This window comes from Onychostoma macrolepis, chromosome 07 (genome assembly GCF_012432095.1).
Source record: "Onychostoma macrolepis isolate SWU-2019 chromosome 07, ASM1243209v1, whole genome shotgun sequence".
Lineage (NCBI taxonomy): Eukaryota > Metazoa > Chordata > Actinopteri > Cypriniformes > Cyprinidae > Onychostoma > Onychostoma macrolepis.
In genome coordinates this window covers 35,516,001-35,536,349 of record NC_081161.1, presented here as the reverse complement: position 1 = coordinate 35,536,349, position 20,349 = coordinate 35,516,001, and the positions used below count along the sequence as shown (strand labels likewise).

Sequence of the window (20,349 nt, the reverse complement as noted above, 5' to 3'; positions counted from 1 at the left end):
ATAAATAATGTTATGAGATTAATGTTTTAAATACTAAATTCTGAATATTGAAATATGTTGGAAAATAATGTAATATGCCTACTTTTAGACGGGAAACTTAAAAACGGCCAGCAGGTGGCAGAAGTTCGTGATTGAATCACTGAGTCATTCAAATGATTCTTTCAAAACGGCTGAATCCTTCAGGAGTGAATCAAATGATTGTTTTTATGAATGACTCAGTGAATCAGTGATTCGCCCAAGACACGCGGATTTGGATCAAACACAGAAACAAAACAAAAACAGCACACTTTCTCGTGTCATATTGCCAAAGTGTCAGGAGCATTTTTTGCTCGCATATCTTGAAATTTCCGAGTTAGCAGCATGTATATTAAAACATAACATTATAAATGAATAAAAATATATATATAATGATTGGTAAGAACCAAGTGCAAAGCCGCGATGGGACTGAGCTCCAATAGCTTTAGAGTCAGCGACTTTTTATAGTAAAAAACCGCTGTCAATCAAAAGGAGATGCAGACCCTCCAATCATCACGCAGAAGCCCGGCGTCCAGGCACGCCCACTCCATTCACCCCAGAGACGCTGAGCGTCCGTGGGCGGGACATAATAGCAGCATTTATCCAATGACCGTCTAGTTTGGTTTGGAAGCACTGAAAAAAACTGTTCAAAGCAGCCCCATTGAAGTCAATGGACGCTCGGCTTCAACGGAGAAATACACTGAAGCTACGGGGATGTATGAGAAGGAAATCGAGTCAGCGACCTGCTATATGTAGCTGATTCTGAACGAACTCGTCTTCGAGATGAACGAGTTCTAACGCATTTTTAGTCAATAAAATGTTAACACAATAGTACATATTTGACCATTAATTTGTTGACATTATAGGGGAAGCCCAGCTTCCCTTGCAGTCTTAAAGAAATCCCCAATGGGTTGGGAAAATAACGTGTTAATTTCTGCATTTAATAAATACATTGTAATATAATATGCATTTAGTGTATTCAGAATATTTAGGTCATGATTACAAAATATAATGTTAACTGATTATTCACCATTAATTGCAGAAATATGTGCAATTAATTTGTTGGTTTTAATTATTTATGTTAACACCTCTAAAAGAAGCATATTAAAAGCAATACACAGGATGTCATCTTAGCAGCCCAAAGCCTCCAACCACTGGAGTACTGAAATCTTTGCCTGCGTGGACTTAAACAATAAAAAAGACTGAGTCTCTTCTGAGTATCAGAATTCAGTTGTCATTCTCATGTTTTCAAATCACTAACAGTAGAATTGCATTTATAGGTTGCATTTCATTCTTCTGCTTTCCTTGTTGTGCGTGTAAAACGGCTAAGAGGTATGGCGAGTGTTTTTGCCTTCCTCTGCTTGATCAGTTTGGTTTGATGAGGGTGTCCATGCGCCATCGTTACAGCATTGAGGCTCGGACATATGTTCATCTTTCTAAAGGCTCTCCTATGAATGTTTTGTAAAATGTCTTTCAAAATATCTTAGTTTGTATGCCTGGTACACAAAACCACACTGTTACTAAGGAACAACTATTCTAGATTTCTGCCTTATATTTGTAAATTAATCTCTCTCTATCTCTAGGGTAGTATTGCGAAGGACTGCCTTCTTTCCTTCTGTTGTTGTCCCTGTGTATGGTGTCAGATGTCTCGGGAAATGGATGCCTGTGAACCTGTCACAAGTCAAGCTAGATAAACACAACTGCCACCCAACAACACCCTCATTTTCTCTCATGACTTTTTGGTACTACATATTCCCCATGTAATATATTATTTTATATGTATATTACTACCCAATATTACTCCAAATATTACTATATATTTTGTCCCACTTGGTAGAAAAAAATTCCAAAATTCATCAGCATTTTCTCAATGACATTAGATCTGGACCTGCATATATTATATTTATAAGAGATCGTCATGTTGCCTTGTGCTGACTGCATGTCTAAATGTGTGTACTGTTTTGTAAATAAATAAAACTTTTTACTTTACTGTTTGGTAAAAAAAAAAAAAAAATACTAAAGTGGAATAAAAGCAATAGTGGACAAAAAAAAGACATATTTTAGGCCTATGTATCAACAGCAGAAAAAATGGTGTAATTATGATTAATACCCAGACGAATTAAAAAAAAATAAAAATAAAAATAAAAGTGATAATAAAAATAAATATTGTAATTATTTAGTTCCACCAGTAGGTGGCACAAGTTTACAAGTAATCCATAAATAGAGGATAACCAAAACCTGGTAACATTACAGAAGTCTTGAGTAACTCACTGTAATGATTGTTTTTAGTAACTTTGGATAAAAATATCTGCCAGATACTACAGTACTTTAGTTACGCCGATACTCAAACACTGTTTTGGCACTTGGCAGTGCGCTGAATGTATGAGACCAGAAAAAGTATCCATAAATGCACAGGTAGGCCTACTACAAACCTCATGCAAAGGCCTACATATATTTTCGAGTTTAAATGGAGAAGTTCTACAAGAGCCATCTGATCCAACGTGATTCAAGGTAATCGTGACAAACGTGCAGTGTGATGGAATCAGATTTCCGAGCTTGAAACACAGTACTAATGTTATTGTTCTGAGGCACAGGGCAGCTCAGACACCTAACAAGAGTTTCAGCATCTTTCAGCAGTATGCGGCGGAGACATGCATTGTTAACAGGAGGAATGCATCTCTTTAACATGAGAGATGCTGTGTACAACAGAAGTGAGAGATGGGTCAAACATGATAGCAAGATGTCCAGTGCAGAGAGAGGGCTTCACATAAACTCGACCAATAATGTTTTGTTTGTTTGCAGTTGGTCCAATACTGTTTGTCACCTGGGTTTAGTTTTGCAAACCTGGAATTTATCAATTGACTTTTTTTTTAATACATGTACTTTTTTGTGGCTGTCAGATATGGCAAACAAGAGTAAAAAAAAAAAAAAAAAATACTAAAGTGGAATAAAAGAATCTTTTGCCAATCTAAACAAACGAAACTATGGAAGCCCGTTTCCGCCACTGAATAAAAAAATAAAAAAGGTTATTGCGACTTTTTATCTCAGAATTCTGACTTCTTTTCTCAGAATTGTGAGATATAAACTCGCAATTCTGAGATATAAACTCGCAATTCTGACTTTTTTTCTCAGAATTCTGAGATATAAAGTCGCAATTCTGAGATATAAACTCGCAATTCTGAGATATAAACTCGCAATTGCGACTTTTTATCTCGCAATTCTGACTTTTTTTCTCGCAATTGCGAGTTTATATCTCACAACTCTGACTTTCTCTCACAATAGGAAACTCCGTGTAAGGCTTTGCAGTGCTTTGTTCAATTTGCACTATCAAAATGAACTAGATAAATGCTGCGTCCGAATATGATTGTTGAACAAACATACAAATGACTAATTATTCTCCATTTCTGTGTTCTGCGCTCGCGGTTGGACAGTACCATTACCGCCGGGCAGGGTGCGGGAGGGGGGACGGCACGCACAGCTTTCAGACACAATATTCTTCATTTCTTTATATTTCTGCGTTTGAGGCAGCTTCTATCGCGTTATTTTAACAACAGCTGTCAAGTAAAGGCGTATTATTGTAACATGAGTGTGAATGAATGCACGCAGGTGGATTTCCTTCACTCTCGCATAAAACGCGCTTTCATCTCTGTTCTTGCTCTAGAATTATCTTATCTCCTGTATTTAATGTTGTAAGATATCGACCAAGCAAGGCATCTCCGATGAAAATTGTAAATAAATTAAGGATTCATTATTTATTAGTTAGTAGCCTATTAGTTATTATTTTAAGTTTTTTTTTTTTTTTAATTTTATTATTTTTATTTAGTCAATTATATATGAAGGGTTCAGATGCAAAAGCCTCTAAGTGCTATCTGAAATTTTCTTCTAAAATGAGAGCATTTTTCTCAGGTACAGCTTCTTTTCATTGTCATTAAAGTGAAATAACTGAACATAAACATAGGAGCCTGAGAAAAATGCTCATTTTAGAAGAAAAATTCAGATAGCACTTCATATATAATTGACTAAATAATTAAAAAAAATACTTAAAATAATAACTAATAAAGAATCCTTAATTTATTTACAATTTTCATTGGGGATGTCTTGCTTGGTCGATATCTTACAACATTAAATACAGGAGATAAGATAATTCTAGAGCAAGAACAGAGATGAAAGCGCGTTTTATGCGAGAGTGAAGGAAATCCACCTGCGTGCATTCATATACTCACTCTCATGTTACAATAATACGCTCTTTACTTGACAGCTGTTGTTAAAATAACGCGATAGAAGCTGCCTCAAACGCAGAAATATAAAGAAATGAAGAATATTGTGTCTGAAAGCTGTGCGTGCCGTCCCCCCTCCCGCACCCTGCCCGGCGGTAATGGTACTGTCCAACCGCGAGCGCAGAACACAGAAATGGAGAATAATTAGTCATTTGTATGTTTGTTCAACAATCATATTCGGACGCAGCATTTATCTAGTTCATTTTGATAGTGCAAATTGAACAAAGCACTGCAAAGCCTTAAACGGAGTTTCCTATTGTGAGAGAAAGTCAGAGTTGTGAGATATAAACTCGCAATTGCGAGAAAAAAAGTCAGAATTGCGAGTTTATATCTCAGAATTGAGTTTATATCTCAGAATTGAGTTTATATCTCAGAATTCTGAGAAAAAGTCAGAATTGCGAGTTTATATCTCAGAATTGAGTTTATATCTCAGAATTGCGACTTTATATCCCAGAATTCTGAGAAAAAGTCAGAATTGCGAGTTTATATCTCAGAATTGAGTTTATATCTCAGAATTGAGTTTATATCTCAGAATTCTGAGAAAAAGTCAGAATTGAGTTTATATCTCAGAATTGTGAGTTTATATCTCACAATTCTGAGAAAAGAAGTCAGAATTCTGAGATAAAAAGTCGCAATAACCTTTTTTATTTTTTTATTCAATGGCGGAAACGGGCTTCCATACGAAACAGACACACACACACACACACACACAAACTTGCATATTCTGATTCTGACATTGTGGATTAAATCTTGCTATAGTTAACCACTAGAGGGAGCCTGACATTATATAGCTCATCAAGGCTAAATTAGAGTTGAGTAATATTTGTTTCACAGCGTTATGAATTTGTGTCAGACATGTGAATGTTTATATGCATATTTTATGGTGCTTATTTTATATTGCAGAAATCACACATAACATACAAGCAGATTGAAGAAGAGAGAATTTATCGCATGGCAAAAATCATGGTTTAAATCAGGGGTGTCAAACTCAGTTTCTGGAGGGCCAGAGCCCTGCAAAGTTTAGATGCAACCCCAATTAAACACACCTGGGGCATGTTTCATGAAACAAGTTTACCAAATAAGCCAGGCTTATTTCAGTTAGTCTGACTTATTTTGAACCAAATCAACTGACAATAAGTCAGACAAACTGAAATAAGCCTGGCTTATTTAGTAAACCTGTTTTATGAAACAATAAGTCCTTCAGGCTTATTTGAAAACTACATGTTTTGTGTGTTGAAGCAGGGTTGGAACTAAACTCTGCAGGGCTGCGACCCTCCAGGAACTGAGTATGACACCCCTGGTTTAAATGTTTGCATTATTCCCAGTTAAATTAATTTATTGCATTGCTACCATTTATGGAAAGAGAACAAGAAGTTGTGAAGAACACCATTCATAACACCCTCAAATGTATACTTTTCACTAAATGTTGTCTGCTGTGTGGAATGTCAAAAATCAGCCTGATGGATGATGAGTACATGACAGAATTGTCATTTTTGGGTGAACTATTCCAAGCGCATATCAACAACTGATCTAACAAGTATTTGTTTTGCCATCTCTCCAACACACCCTCTATGGGTTCTCATGGGTAATGACCATGAATGAGTTGCTTTCTAAGAATTGTGTTTTAGCGATCATATATTGGAAGATTTAATGCATCAAAAATACTACAATTTAGGAAGCCAGTTTGTGATTCAGTCATAGTAATGGTATAGTGTGAATTCCACCTAATGTAGTGGAAATAAGTCTCATCACCCAAATGGCTTCGTTATCATGGAGAAAGGCTCACACCTGTTTGTCGCCTCACTACTAGGGTGGTCCAACCCTGAGGGACATGTCTTTGCTTGCATTGTAGGTAGCTAACGGTTTTATAAATTGGCATAATTATATGGAATTATCCATAATTATATTCCATAAATATTTTCATCATAAAGGCATGCAAGTACATGCACATGTAAGACTTTATTGTGGTTTTTGATGGGTTAAAGCTCATGTAATGTCTTTGAAAGTCTCTTATGCTCACCAAAGCTGCATTTATTTGATTTATATGATTTGTATTTTTTTTCCTTTGATGGCAGTTGTATCTTTAGTATCATTACTCCACTCTTCAGTGTCATGTGATCCTTATGAAATCATTCTAATATGCCGATTTGGCACTATTTCTTAATATTATCAATGAAAACAATGTTGTGCTGCTTAATATTTTTGTGGAAACGTTGACTTTTTTTTTCTAAATTCTTGGATAAAGTTAAAAAGAACAGCATTTATTTAAAATATAAATCATTATAAATGTCTTCAGTATCACTTTCGATCAATTTAATGCATCTTTGCTGAGTAAAAGTGAAAAAACATGCTGTGTCCAAACTTTTGAATGGTAGTACGTTTTATTTTAAGGTATATGTTACTGTAAAAATATTAATTTATGAACTTCCCATAATACATACTGCATGCACAAAGATATTTTGTGTGAAGACCGATAATTTGACAAATGGCAAAAATGTTTGCCATATGGCACTATTGGAAAATGTAATGTCCAGAATTTACCAGTTTACCACTGTTATTGTGATGAAATGCTTGACACAAGTGAAATTTAAATTATTTGGCTAGAGAATCTTGATGAGTGTGGTGCATTTTTCTTGTTTTCTTCCTTTTCTTTCTCACAGGTAGTTCTCGGTATCAGTACAGTCTCATTAAGATGAGTCTCAATGTCTCACGTCAGCAAAACTGGTAATCACCCAAAATCTATCAATAAAAAGAAAAGCATGTACCCGACTAACCTGCTCTGACTCTGTGGAGACGTGGTGTGATACTAATCTTTTGTCTCTGCACATGTGTACGTGTGTTTGGTCACTGATGGTTCTATAAAGTCTCACACAGATTGTCACAAAGGCTCAGTCCTAATCTCCATCGTCATCCCCAACTTTCTCTCCTCTCGCTCGGTAAGAACTGCATACTAACTTAATGTGACACTCCTGGCTTCAAATAAAACTTGCTTACTTTAGTTATGCACATAACTGCAGAGTTGACCTTTTAAATGCATGTTTCAATTTTCTTTTTTTTTTTTTGTCTTTCAGAGCACAAGTCATCATGGCAACTAAAATAGTTATTCAGCAGCCTAAGCCACTTGTTCTGGCTCCTGGTTCTGACCAATGGTCCACTGGCGTCTGTGAATGTGACAACCTCAATGATTGTAAGTGTTTTTTGTGTCTTCATATAATATTTAATGCATCTGAATCTAGTATGCATGTATGTTTCTTCTCTTTTTCACATGGTGACTGATTTTTCCCTTCATGTTTGGCAGGTTGCTTTGCGTTCTGGTGCTGCCCATGTTTCGCCTGCATCACAGCTAGAGATCACGGAGACTGTCTCTGCCTGCCTCTGTTGGACAGTTTTGGCCTCATCCCACCCATCACTATGGCCATGAGAGTGTCTGTTCGACGCACCTATGGGATTGAGGTAATGACTTTTGACTTCACTGCATAAAAAAAAAAATCTTAATTTGTTTTCATGAAAATAGAATATAAATTTATTTATAAATGTTAGCAAAAAACATATTATATTTTTAATAATTAGTTTTAAATATATATATATATACTGTATAAATAACTCTAAATAATTCTTTTTATTTAGGGGTTGAAAATTCAGTTTTTTTTAGGCATTAATACAACAAGGTTACACTTAAAGCAAGAGAAGTTTAATCAGCTGGCCTTTATTAAATGACGAATCCTTTAGGTGTGGTGTAGAATATTCTTTGATACTAGATGTATAGCTTATATTAGATGTCAATATTATATTTAGTGACTGACTGATTTCTTTCTCTCTCTAACAGGACTCTATCTGCAATGATTGTGTGTTGTCCTTCTGCTGCGGGCCGTGCTCCTACTGTCAGATAAGACGTGAGATGATTTCTCGCAACCACCCCGTCACCCTCTTCCGCAACCGAGCAAAATAAAGAACTTCATTATCAGTCACTAACTGAATCCTCAGCTCTGGAAAGGAATAAGCTTTTAGCATGTTGGAGAAGTGTATTGCTCTCTGTTTGGAATTCAGCTCTGAGCCAAGGAATGATGTGGATTTCAGATGTAGTCTGCTCAGGAATGAAGACTGGAAACTCTCTCTGAAAATACATGATTGTTTAGGATAACAAACCATGTTGATGTATTGATGTAGATTTGGAGCACATTGACACAATGTTTGTATCAACTGTGAAGCTATCACTTTGAATCATGAGGTCCTTTTTAATTTTGTTTCAAGGCTCTTGCTATTAGTTATGTTTTGCTTACTGTTATAAATATTTGTTAATAGATTGTGTCATTGTACATATGTGGAAATAAAAATTGTGACAAAAACTGCTGTCGTTTTGTATGATGTTTCATTGTGTGTGTGTTTCACCTTCCTAAAAATAGATTGTATATTAATAAAATGAATGATTATCTAGCAATCTATCTATCAAAAAGTCTGTGAGTGACTGAAAACATTTGATTAGAGTCTTGAATCCACTCAAAGTGTCGAGTTTTCCCATGCTACTTTCACATTGTTTGCAGGATACTTACTTTTTATCTTCTTTATTTTTCCATTGTCTGTGTCTGTTATACAAATAATTAAAATAATTACTTCCTGGTTATGATTTCAAACAGTTGTCAAAAGCAGTGAAGAAAAAGAAAAAAAATACACTCTTCTAATAAACAGTGAGATTCAAGCTCAGGGATTCAAATACCTCGCGAATAATGTTTAAGACAAGTTTTGTGTCACATATTTGGTTCTCTATTTTAACTAGTTTTATTTTAAAACTGTGACAATAGTAATAATAATATTTTGGTAACACTTTACAATAAGGTCCCATTAGTGAATGCACTAACTAATATCAACTAAAAATAAGTAATCCATTTGTTAGCGTATTTATTACTTTATATCTTTGTTAACATTGGTTATTAAAAATCCAGCTGTTCACGTTAGCTCATGTCCATTAAATAATATTAACAGATCCAACTTTTGGTTTTAATAATGTATATAAATCACCAATAAACTAAGATTAATAATGCTTTAGAAGTATTTTTCTTTGTTAGTTCATGTTAAGTATTGTAGTTAACAAAATGGCAACGAATGGAATCTTATTGTAAAGTGTCACCGTGTTTTTTAAATAAAATGTATTTAATTGTTTTATGAGTTATTTTAGTTTTGAATGACTTTATATTCTTTATATTAATGTATGTTCAAATGTCACACATGGCACAGGCTTGATAAACATATAAAAGTTGTTTACTATAACAGATTTGTTTTAGTTCAGTAGAATGGGTATTCAGTATTGTAACATGATTGAGTTCTGAATTTTATTTCATTTTATTTCACACAAAGCTGTGCACCACCTGAATATTATTTTATGTTATTAGTCATTTGCAGGTTAGCAGATGATTTTTATCCAAATGTTCACTAATGTTTACGGTAATCTTGAAGTACATGCCGGCAGACTGAGAAATGTATACACCGAGACATGATGTACAGGCAGTTAATGACATCTCTTAGTCGGTACTTTCAAATGATTTTCATAAAATGATTATGTTATGTGCTGTTTATTAAACAATAATTCTAAAGTTGTTGCAGAGTGATTTTTGGAGTACTCAGAGTTTCACTGCAACAAATAAAGCCCTGCATCTGTACAAAGACTGAGACATTAATTTCACCTCATTGTACATGTTTTAGGTACTTTCTTAATTCCAAAAGACACACTACAGAGATCACAACACTTTAACGGTCACTTTACTTGAACGTGATGTCCTTTATATTTGGTATTTCTTATCAATTTTTCAAAATCTATTGATCTGGCATATTTGTCATTTTTCTCATTATTACTGTCTGATGAGAACACAGGTAGAAAGTTGTTCTTTGATAAACATCCTTTACTATGTGCGTATGTGTGCACGTGTATGAGTGTGAATCTACGTCTAGACATTCCCGACTTCCTCCCTCCCCCTCTAAATAAAAGACAGCATCCTCCTCTCAAGTGTCAGTCACTTGCTCAACTTGCCTCTCTCTCCCAGGTAAGACGAAATCTGTTACAAATTGGATTATTTTATTTAATATTTGATTTTTTATTTTATATTATAATATTTTTTTGTATACTTATTTTTTACGTAGTGTATGACTTTTGAAGTTACCTGTTAATTAAGTGTTAAAATTGTGAATTAAAATCTTAATTGTAGTTTTATTTTTGGATTTCAGAGTTCTTGAATCTGGAAAATCTTCATCATGGCAACCAAGATGGTGGTTCAACAGCCCAAGCCATTGGTAGTGGCTGCAGCATCAGACCAGTGGAGCACCAGCATCTGCGAATGCGACAACGTCAATGAATGTGAGTTTGTGTGTGTCTATATTTTTGTGTGGATGTTTGAGTATAAGTTAAAACTAATTCAATATGTAACCGTTGCTTTCCAATCAATTTGATGGTCTGATTACTGAGGAAGATTAATTAATCAGTGGTTCCTCTGCAGGTTGTTTCTCTGTGTGGTGTTTCCCTTGCTTTGCCTGCATTACAGCCAGAGACCACGGAGAATGTCTGTGTCTCCCTCTCCTGGACAGCTGTGGGTGTATTCCCCCAGTCACTCTCTCCATGAGGGTTTCCACACGCCGACGTTACGGTATCACGGTAAGGACCAAAAAAAAAAAAAGAATGTCAAAACCTGCTGCATTTTTAATCAATCAAGCATATATGTCTTGTAATTCCAACACAATCGCATTATAACAATATACTGTAATACAACAGCAGCAAAGTGCATACAAAATATTAAGAGGTTATAAGAGTCAATATTCTGGTTCATTTTGTTTAACATTTCCTCTTTTCCTCATTCAGGACTCTATCTGCAATGACTGTGTGTACTCTTTCTTCTGCGGACCATGCTCATGGTGTCAGATCAGACGGGAGATGAAGGCAAGACTCCATCCTGTCACTCTGTTCAACAACAGGCCTACCTAAAGATCGCCGCCATCTTCCTCACCTTCATTATCATTTTCACAGTACATTCTCTTAAGCACTCTTTGTCCTTATCGGATCCTAGACGAAAAACAAAGACTTGCTTGTCCTGTGGTTGTAATCACAGTTCTTGATCTTCCTCCCACATGCACTGACCTGAGATCAGCCCTTCGGCATGGCACAGTAGTGGAATGTGTTTTGCATATTGGTGGTGTACAGCTTTAATCCATGAAGTGAAGAATTCTGAAGAATGGATTCTCCTAAGAAATACTCAGACTTGGGATTTTAATGTTGCGTCATGTTTAGTGTCACAATTTTATTATAGATTGTTTTAATCTAATATGATTTTCACTGTAGTTAGAAAGTTGTTATTGAGCCATTGATATGTGACACTGGAGGTTTGATAATACTAAAAGATGTTTTAGTGTGTTCTTTTGCAGACCTGTTAATGATTGAATGTCGAAAATACAAAAATTTGTTGGGACACTCAATAAAGCTGATCAAAAACATATGCATTTGCATTTCATGTTTTAACATTGTTAATTTATTTTTATTTTTTCACACGATGACAAAATTAAACTTTAGAAATATCAACTCAACCCTTAGGCTGCCATTTTCACTCTTCCAAAATATGAACAGAAACTGGGACTGAAAAGCTCACAAAAACCACCATATAAGTAGTAAGTGACTGAGCAATACTAACTCATGAACTGATATTAGTCCGAAATGTAGGTTAATAGCAGTGTTGGGCAGTAACTAGTTACTAGTAATTTAGTTACTGTAATAATATTACTTTTTGCAGTAACTAGTAGTGTAACTAATTACTAATAAGATTTCAGTAATAATATTACAGTTACTTTCCATAAGATAGCTGAGTTACCCCGCTGATTTAAAATCTAACAATCAAATAATTCCTAGATTTATTTTCATAATTTTCATGACTCGCACATGCATGTGATGTCCCCAGTGCAGCAGGCAAGCTTGGAATATGGAAAAGCTTACATTCAGCAGATAGAAATATTGCATTCTATTGATTTTGTCAGGAAAAAAAGATCTGTTGTGTAAGTTGTGGCTTTACTTTACTCTGATCAGCATGTGGTACATTATATTAATATAATTTAAAATATTTTTGGAAAATTAAACAGTTTCTTACAAACTCATGTGATTTGATAAAATACATAACGAAATTTAAACGCATATGGGAAACAGAAAAAATTACTTCAAGCTACACATGACAATTAATATACAACACTTCTACTTGAATGCCACTATCAATCACTATTGAGTGTTTGTAATAACTTCTGACTGCAATCCAGTGTGGATTTTGGTTAAATGATGAGGCAGAAATATGTTGTTAGTAACATTCTAGAAGAATTTTATCTGGAAGATACCAGCTTCTGTGGGGCGTGAAGAAAAAGTAATGTAACTAGTAGTGTAACTAATTACTGTTGCCAGAAAGTAATAAGTTAAGTAACAATATTAATTTTGAAAGGAGTAACTAGTAATGAGTAATATATTACATTCTTTGAGTAACTAGCCCAACACTGGTTAATAGTTATATTCACAGAGCCAGGGACAAAATCATTGTGGGTTTTCCATTGTGGGCACATTTTATCTATTATAGCGCCTATGCAGTGGCAGTCATAACTCACAAGATCAGATAGGAGACTGCTTGATTCAAAACTGATATTTAATTTAACAGAAAAAGGTGTGGACATTATTACAAAAAACTAAATTATGAATGTTTTTGTCTTGTAAATATGGGAGGATAATATAGAATGTTTGCTTATGTAAACGTGGAATAAACATTAATTCACAGCCTTAAACTCATCTAGAATCATCTTTACATTGCAACATCCACAGAAATAGTTTATTGAAAACTGAGCATTCAAAAACATGTCAGTGCAAACATGTGAATTTCTTCAGTGAAAATGAATGAGGCTTATGGGTGTCAAGCTCCAGCTACTTTAAAATAACAATATGACCTTTTCCTGCAGCATTATTATCTTTCAGATCCTGAGAGGAACCTATATGCAAAAAATATATGTAATAAGGAAATTTTGTTCCTTGTATTCAAATAAAGCTTGACTTCTTTCTTTTTGAATTGTGAAACCATAATTCAGAGGACATTGCTGTGTGAGAGGAGCGAGGTGAGTTCATATTAATGCTCTATCAATAATGAATCAGTTCTTAATTCTAAGTTTGTTCATCATAGAGAGGCAAAATAATATTTCATCATATTCAAATGTATTTAAATATGACCTATTTTCTGCATCCACCTTGCAGTGATTGTATAGCAACAAACATGATATTTCAGCAGCCTCAGTTCAGTCCTGTGATAGCAGTGAGCTCAAACCAGTGGAGCACTGGAATCTGTGGATGCTTTGATGACTGCAATGTCTGTGAGTTTGAAGTGACTTGTCTTGCTTATCATGTTTTGGTGTGTCGCAAGCTGTGATTCATTAAATAATTGATCTGTATTTGTATTTACTTCTCTCCAGGCTGCTTCGGCATATGGTGCCCCTTCTGCTTCATTTGTTCCACAGCATCAGATTTTGGGGAGTTTTTCTGTCTGCCCCTGATTGACAATTGTGCCTGCACCCCTCCGGTATCTATGGCACTGCGGGCTTCTGTGAGAAATCGATATGGCATACAGGTATGTGTTGCTCAAAAAAGTACCAAAAAGTTCCATGGGTCTGTCATCAATACCATTTTGATTTGGACATGGTATTCTTTTTATATACTATGGTATATAAATTTCCAGGGCTCTCAAGTTATATCAAAAGTTTGGAGTGAGATTACATCTGTTAGGGGAGGAGCCACTCGATTATTTGCAGCAGCGACCCCTTGGCCACACCCAATTCTCCCAAGTTTTTGCTAGCAGTTCAATTTTGCCTATTGTTCATAATTGACCAGCAAAAATTAAAATTACAACAATTGTTAAATCTGATAAAAGACAGACAAATTAATAAAAAAAAAAAAAATTAAATATTAAAAATAAATAAATAATGTATATACAAATACAAATGAAATTTGGCTCCAAACAAGCCAACTGAACAGCAATGCTCAATGTACATACTGTACACATACAGTAAGACTGCAGAACTTGTCCTGAGCATGTACGTCAAGGGGGGTGTGTGTGTGAATACACATTTCAGTTTATGAATGTTGTTTTGTGTTGAAAGTGTTTGTTGCACATTTTGATCCCTTGATGACAGGGGTAGGGGGCTCCCACTTAAAGCACTGTGGCTCAAGGCCAGCCATTTTCAACATCATGATGGATATTAATGTTTCGTCCTGAGCCAAACAGTTCCTAGTTTTGGTTTTGTTCAAACCCACCATGGAGAACACTCTCTCTGCATCTGCACTTGAGTGGGGAAGCCATGTTTTATTTGGGAGCGCTCTACCCCATCATCAGTGCATCAAAATGTGCAATAAACTGTTACACCTAAAAAAAAAAATTCAAAAGCTGAAATGTGTACTCTCTCTCTCTCTCTCTCTCTCTCTCTCTCACACACACACACACAGCTTGTCACATGCTTGTCATACATGCTCAGGGCAAGTTCTGCCATCCTACTAGATTTGCACAAGTTCTGCAATCCTATTAGGTTTGTACAGTATGTACATTGAGCACTGTTGTTCAGTTGGCTTGTATTTTCGAAAATATATAAAACAATTTATTTTATTTGGATGAATTTGTCTGTCTTTTATCAGATTTACCAATTGTTATAACATCTCTAGTACTTTCCTTATTTTCTGGTAAAGCTAAGTTAAAGCTTCTGGTTGCAACGCAGTTGGAGAGTTTTTGACTGCATCAATAATAATTTAGAACAAATTTGACTATAGGCTATTCCCCAACATCAGCTCTCACTATCTTTGATCACAAATGATTTCGTTGCAACATGCTTTTATCTTGCCGCCACATGGTCATGTGGTTCATGGAGCTCTCAATAGTTCCAAACAACTCCGCGCTGTGAATATGTTTGAATGGGTTTAATCAGGACAGACAGCAGTTATTTGCAGTTATTTGCAGCAATTTCTAGTAATTATTAACACCTAATGTGCATTGATTGTACATTGACAACTTTGACTATGCTTTAAAATAGTTTTTTATTCTAGGGAGAGATAAAGAGACAGCATTAATGTTTTCATACTCAAATGTAGAGTATGGCAGTCAAATGTAACCAAACATCTAAAGTGTAACTTTTAATCAGTTAAATAATTGTACTATATTTTTAGTTTAGTTCTATTTAGATAATATTTTGAGGAGATTTTTGGAACTAAATAATATGTGAAATAATTTTGATCCATGAATAATCATTTAAAATATAACAATCTAATATGTTTATTATTTATATTACAATTAGTGTAGTATAAGGTTAAAATAGAGAAAGTGTTTTTAAATTCTAATTCAAAGAGGCAAATTAGAGGCATTTGGTGGCTAGAAAAATACTCTAATCTAGTTGCTCAAGAGTATTGACGGTCAAAATTGCTTACTTATTTTTTTTTTAGGTTTTGCATTTGAACGTATATTTAGACATTATAATTTTTCTCTGTATTAAGTTCCGTCACACAAAAGCACAATGCAAAACATAGGGCAACATTGCACACCTCAAAGCATGCAGAACAGAACAACAAAAAAACACAAAATGAGCACTAACACACACACACACAGGATAAAAATGCCATACATTATAGGGCTTTAGAATTTTTTGTTTTGTTTTTATAAGCTTCCTATTTTGTGATCTCATATTAGACAGGGTTTCAAATATATATATATTAAGATCAGTGTTACAAAATTTAATATATGATGGTTTCTTTTGAACTATTTTTGACTTATGAATGTAAAACTTTGCTCAAGATAATTGTCAGATTAATAATGTAAATCTGTTTATCAGAAAAATATGGGTTTTGAAAACAAAGTAAAATATCATGAGGTTCTAAATTAGGGGATTTGTTGAATTTTTTGGTTATGTCTATTTTAAAGTCAACCCAAAATAAAATTAATTTTTTCTACAAAAGGTTACAAAAGGGACATTTATCACAAACACTATGAATTTACATTTACAGGATAACATTGTGAATAATTTTGTAAAGTACTTCTTTTACTTTACTAGAAATTACATATTTATATGGTAATATCCAAATGCTTAGCCAAAATATACAATGAGGTTTAAGCCATTTTGATTTTAAAGGAGTTTCTAAGGAGTTTCACCTGGAGATTTGGTTTGGTCCTCACACTGCACATAGTGTGACCTATTAAATATAACTATATAGAAAATTAATAATACTGATAACAATATTATAATATTATTTAGTTTTAGTTTTATTTAAAATAAAATAATAAACCAAATAATAAAGTGTGATAATACTATTATATTTTAAAATAAATAAAATAATAAAAAAAATAAAATAAAATGCTAAAATTTACCTTTTAATTAATCTTTATCATTTTGCATCGTGCTTTGAAAACGGCATCGGATAGCCTAGATTTATGTTTTCAGTTTGAGTAGCAATCTTATACAGTATTATAGTTTGTCGATCTAAAATGGTAACTGTGCTGCATTACCATTCTGTCAACCATGTCAGTACACAAATGAGCGGTCTTGGCTTATTTACACAGCGCATTGTTCGTGAATTGGAATACACTGTTCACGTTGTTTGTATTTGCGTGCAGTTCGAGAGATGTGTGTTCTTGTCATTATTTTACTGAACACTGTGTTTTTATCTCATATTAAATTCAGACATAAACTCATGTTCACAACTTGTGCAAAATAGGATTTCCTTTAGTCGAGACGCTGGAGATTTGCGTTGCATAAAACACTTGCCCACTGTTCAGTACTACCATGGTATGCCATATTCTATTCCACACCACCACAGAACCTCATTTATAAAGGCAAGCTATAATTGTGTAAATATGTGAAGAGCACAGTCTAATTAGCTACATGAATATGAGTAGTTTCTGTAGTGGTTTTGTATTAGGCCTATGTGGCTAGTTTCACCTAGTTCATCCTAAATCTGACCACTCAAGTGAAATTTCAATGCTATCATATTTTTCCTGTAGCCTTGTTTCGCTGAAAAGAAACACACTGACTATGGGCAGCCATGTATGTATATAAAGACAGATTTTAAAGATTGAATGTTCTCGGGACAAAATTATTTTACAGTACCTCACAGAAGTGAGTACAACCCTCACATTTTTGTAAATATTTTATTATATCTTTTCATGTGACAACACTGAAGAAATGACACTTTGCTACAATGTAAAGTAGGGAGTGTTCAGCTCGTATAACAGTGTAAATTTGCTGTTCCCTCAAAATAACTCAACACACAGCCATTAATGTCTAAACCGCTGGCCACAAAAGTGAGTACACCCCTAAGTGAAAATGTCCAAATTGGGCCCAAGTGTCAATATTTTGTGTGGCCACCATTATTTTCCTCTTTAAAAACTATTTTCCTATTTTCCATCCTCTTCCACTCCTCCATGACGACATCACGGAGCTGGTGGATGTTAGAGACCTTGCGCTCCTCCACCTTCCACTTGAGGATGCCCCACAGATGCTCAATAGGGTTTGGTCTGGAGACATGCTTGGCCAGTCCATCACCTTTACCCTCAGCTTCTTTAGCAAGGCAGTGGTCATCTTGGAGGTGTGTTTGGGGTCGTTATCATGTTGGAATACTGCTCTGCGGCCCAGTCTCCGAAGGGAGGGGATCATGCTCTGCTTCAGTATGTCACAGTACATGTTGGCATTCATGGTTCCCTCAATGAACTGTAGCTCCCCAGTGCCGGCAGCACTCATGCAGCCCCAGACCATGACACTCCCACCACCATGCTTGACTGTAGGCAAGACACACTTGTCTTTGTACTCCTCACCTGGTTGCCGCCACACACGCTTGACACCATCTGAACCAAATAAGTTTATCTTGGTCTCATCAGACCACAGGACATGGTTCCAGTAATCCATGTCCTTAGTCTGCTTGTCTTCAGCAAACTGTTTGCGGGCTTTCTTGTTCATCATCTTTAGAAGAGGCTTCCTTCTGGGATGACAGCCATGCAGACCAATTTGATGCAGTGTGCGGCGTATGGTCTGAGCACTGACAGGCTGACCACCCACCCCTTCAACCTCTGCAGCAATGCTGGCAGCACAACCTCTGGATATGATGCTGAGCACGTGCACTCAACTTCTTTGGTCGACCATGGCGAGGCCTGTTCTGAGTGGAACCTGTCCTGTTAAACCGCTGTATGGTCTTGGCCACCGTGCTGCAGCTCAGTATCAGGGTTTTCATAGCCTACGCCATCTTTATGTAGAGCAACAATTCTTTTTTTCAGATCCTCAGAGAGTTCTTTGCCATGAGGTGCCATGTTGAACTTCCAGTGACCAGTATGAGAGAGTGAGAGCGATAACACCAAATTTAACACACCTGCTCCCCATTCACACCTGAGACACCAGGGAGAGAAAATAGCTTATTGGGCCCAATTTGGACATTTTTACTTAGGGGTGTACTCACTTTTGTGGCCAGTGGGTTTAGACATTAATGGCTGTGTGTTGAGTTATTTTGAGGGAACAGCAAATATACACTGTTATACAAGCTGTACACTCACTACTTTACATTGTAGCAAAGTGTCATTTCTTCAGTGTTGTCACATGAAAAGATATAATAAAATATTTACAAAAATGTGAGGGGTGTACTCACTTCTGTGAGATACTGTACATGAATATGTCATATAAAACAATGGCTAAAACAATGTTATTGCTTTGTTACCTTTTACACTTGTGATGTTTAAGGAACTGATTAGTGTTTCATAATTGCTTCAGTGTTTAATAGAATGTTTAATAGCAGAATGAGACAACGTGTATTCAGTGTACAATGATTGTAGAGAGAAAAATAGTGATGTTTTTTTTATTACGCAACCACCATGCATTGGTATAAGTCCCTATGCAATATATGTATGTAAAAAATGAACTGATCACATTTTATACATCCCTGAATATTTTTTGGCTCGTAATAATTAAGTAAAAATGTGTCTGGGCTTTCCATTTCCTCATCCAATTATATGAGCTATTCTTCTCAGATGAACAAGAGTAAACTTAATTAAACATTTCTGAATAACTGATTATGATTTGCTTCTTTACAGGGTGGGTTGGCATCCGACTGCATGTATGTGACCTTTTGCAACATTTGCTCCTGGTGCCAAATAGCAAGGGAATTAAAAAGACGACATACAGTTCACATGGTGCTTAATGCTCAGCCTGCGGTCTTAGCCATTCCACCAGTGGTTTCTGCCCCAAAACCTGTTGTGACAACACAGGTAACAACAACAGTGGGATAACTTATGATCTCATCAGATTAATCCACTGTGGAAGTTGGTTGAGATTTTGGAGTTGGACATTGACTCTGGAGACCATATATCAACATGTACATACGTACATAATCATATGTAGAGCTGCACACATATTCACTATATTCATTTCATTTATAAGCAAATTTGCTGTTTGGTCAGGACAAGGCGGCACCCATAGAAGTTTGCAAAATATGAGAAATCATTAAGATGCAATTCTCAGTGAGTTCCAAATATAACATTAGTATTCCCAGAGGCAGAAAGTTTTTGTACCAGGTAAAATGAACTATAGAAAGTAACAGAGGAAAGAGGAAGCTGTGGCTTTGTGATAAAGTCCATGAGTCATTGCCTGGTGCACCAATTACACCTGCCTTTGTTGCTTTTGGCAGCTTGCCTCCTCTTTTAAACTTCTCACCACAGCAAACAAACCTGAATGCTTGAGATCTTTCCAAGATAAGTCATCTACAAGTTGTTTGTATGTGTCTTAATTAAATGATTTTGCAGCTTGTTTGTTGGACTGTTCAAGACTTCTTCATGTGTCTAAGTTGAAGACTTTTGTTGATTTCTTCTTGCTCACTTGGTTCTGAAAATAAGTTTGAGGATCAAATGTTAAGGTTAACCATAATTAAACCATAATTAACCATAATTTTGTACCCAGTTATTTTAAACATTAAATAGAATCCTAATTCCATTCACCTCTTTGAGTGTCAAAATAAAGCTGGACTTTTGAACTCTGAACAGTAAGTTAACCA

General features: G+C 35.3%; 3 protein-coding genes across 3 annotated transcripts; all 3 read left to right on the top strand.

Moving 5' to 3' along the window:
- The first annotated feature begins 6,952 nt into the window (after positions 1-6,952).
- Positions 6,953-8,638, top strand: LOC131544149 (cornifelin homolog B-like). The gene is made up of 5 exons (XM_058782189.1): positions 6,953-7,016; positions 7,157-7,228; positions 7,364-7,479; positions 7,591-7,745; positions 8,119-8,638. The coding sequence occupies exons 3-5, from the start codon at positions 7,377-7,379 to the stop codon at positions 8,239-8,241; spliced, it is 381 nt and encodes a 126-aa protein (XP_058638172.1). The 5' UTR covers positions 6,953-7,016; positions 7,157-7,228; positions 7,364-7,376; the 3' UTR covers positions 8,242-8,638.
- Positions 8,639-10,289: 1,651 nt separating this feature from the next.
- Positions 10,290-11,765, top strand: LOC131544148 (cornifelin homolog B-like). The gene is made up of 4 exons (XM_058782188.1): positions 10,290-10,327; positions 10,509-10,638; positions 10,778-10,932; positions 11,137-11,765. Exons 2-4 carry the CDS (start codon positions 10,536-10,538, stop codon positions 11,257-11,259), a joined length of 381 nt encoding a protein of 126 aa, XP_058638171.1. The 5' UTR covers positions 10,290-10,327; positions 10,509-10,535; the 3' UTR covers positions 11,260-11,765.
- A 1,781-nt stretch (positions 11,766-13,546) lies between these two features.
- LOC131544147 (placenta-specific gene 8 protein-like) lies at positions 13,547-20,093 on the top strand. The gene is made up of 3 exons (XM_058782187.1): positions 13,547-13,658; positions 13,758-13,912; positions 19,394-20,093. The coding sequence occupies exons 1-3, from the start codon at positions 13,562-13,564 to the stop codon at positions 19,586-19,588; spliced, it is 447 nt and encodes a 148-aa protein (XP_058638170.1). The 5' UTR covers positions 13,547-13,561; the 3' UTR covers positions 19,589-20,093.
- The last annotated feature ends 256 nt before the right edge of the window (positions 20,094-20,349 follow it).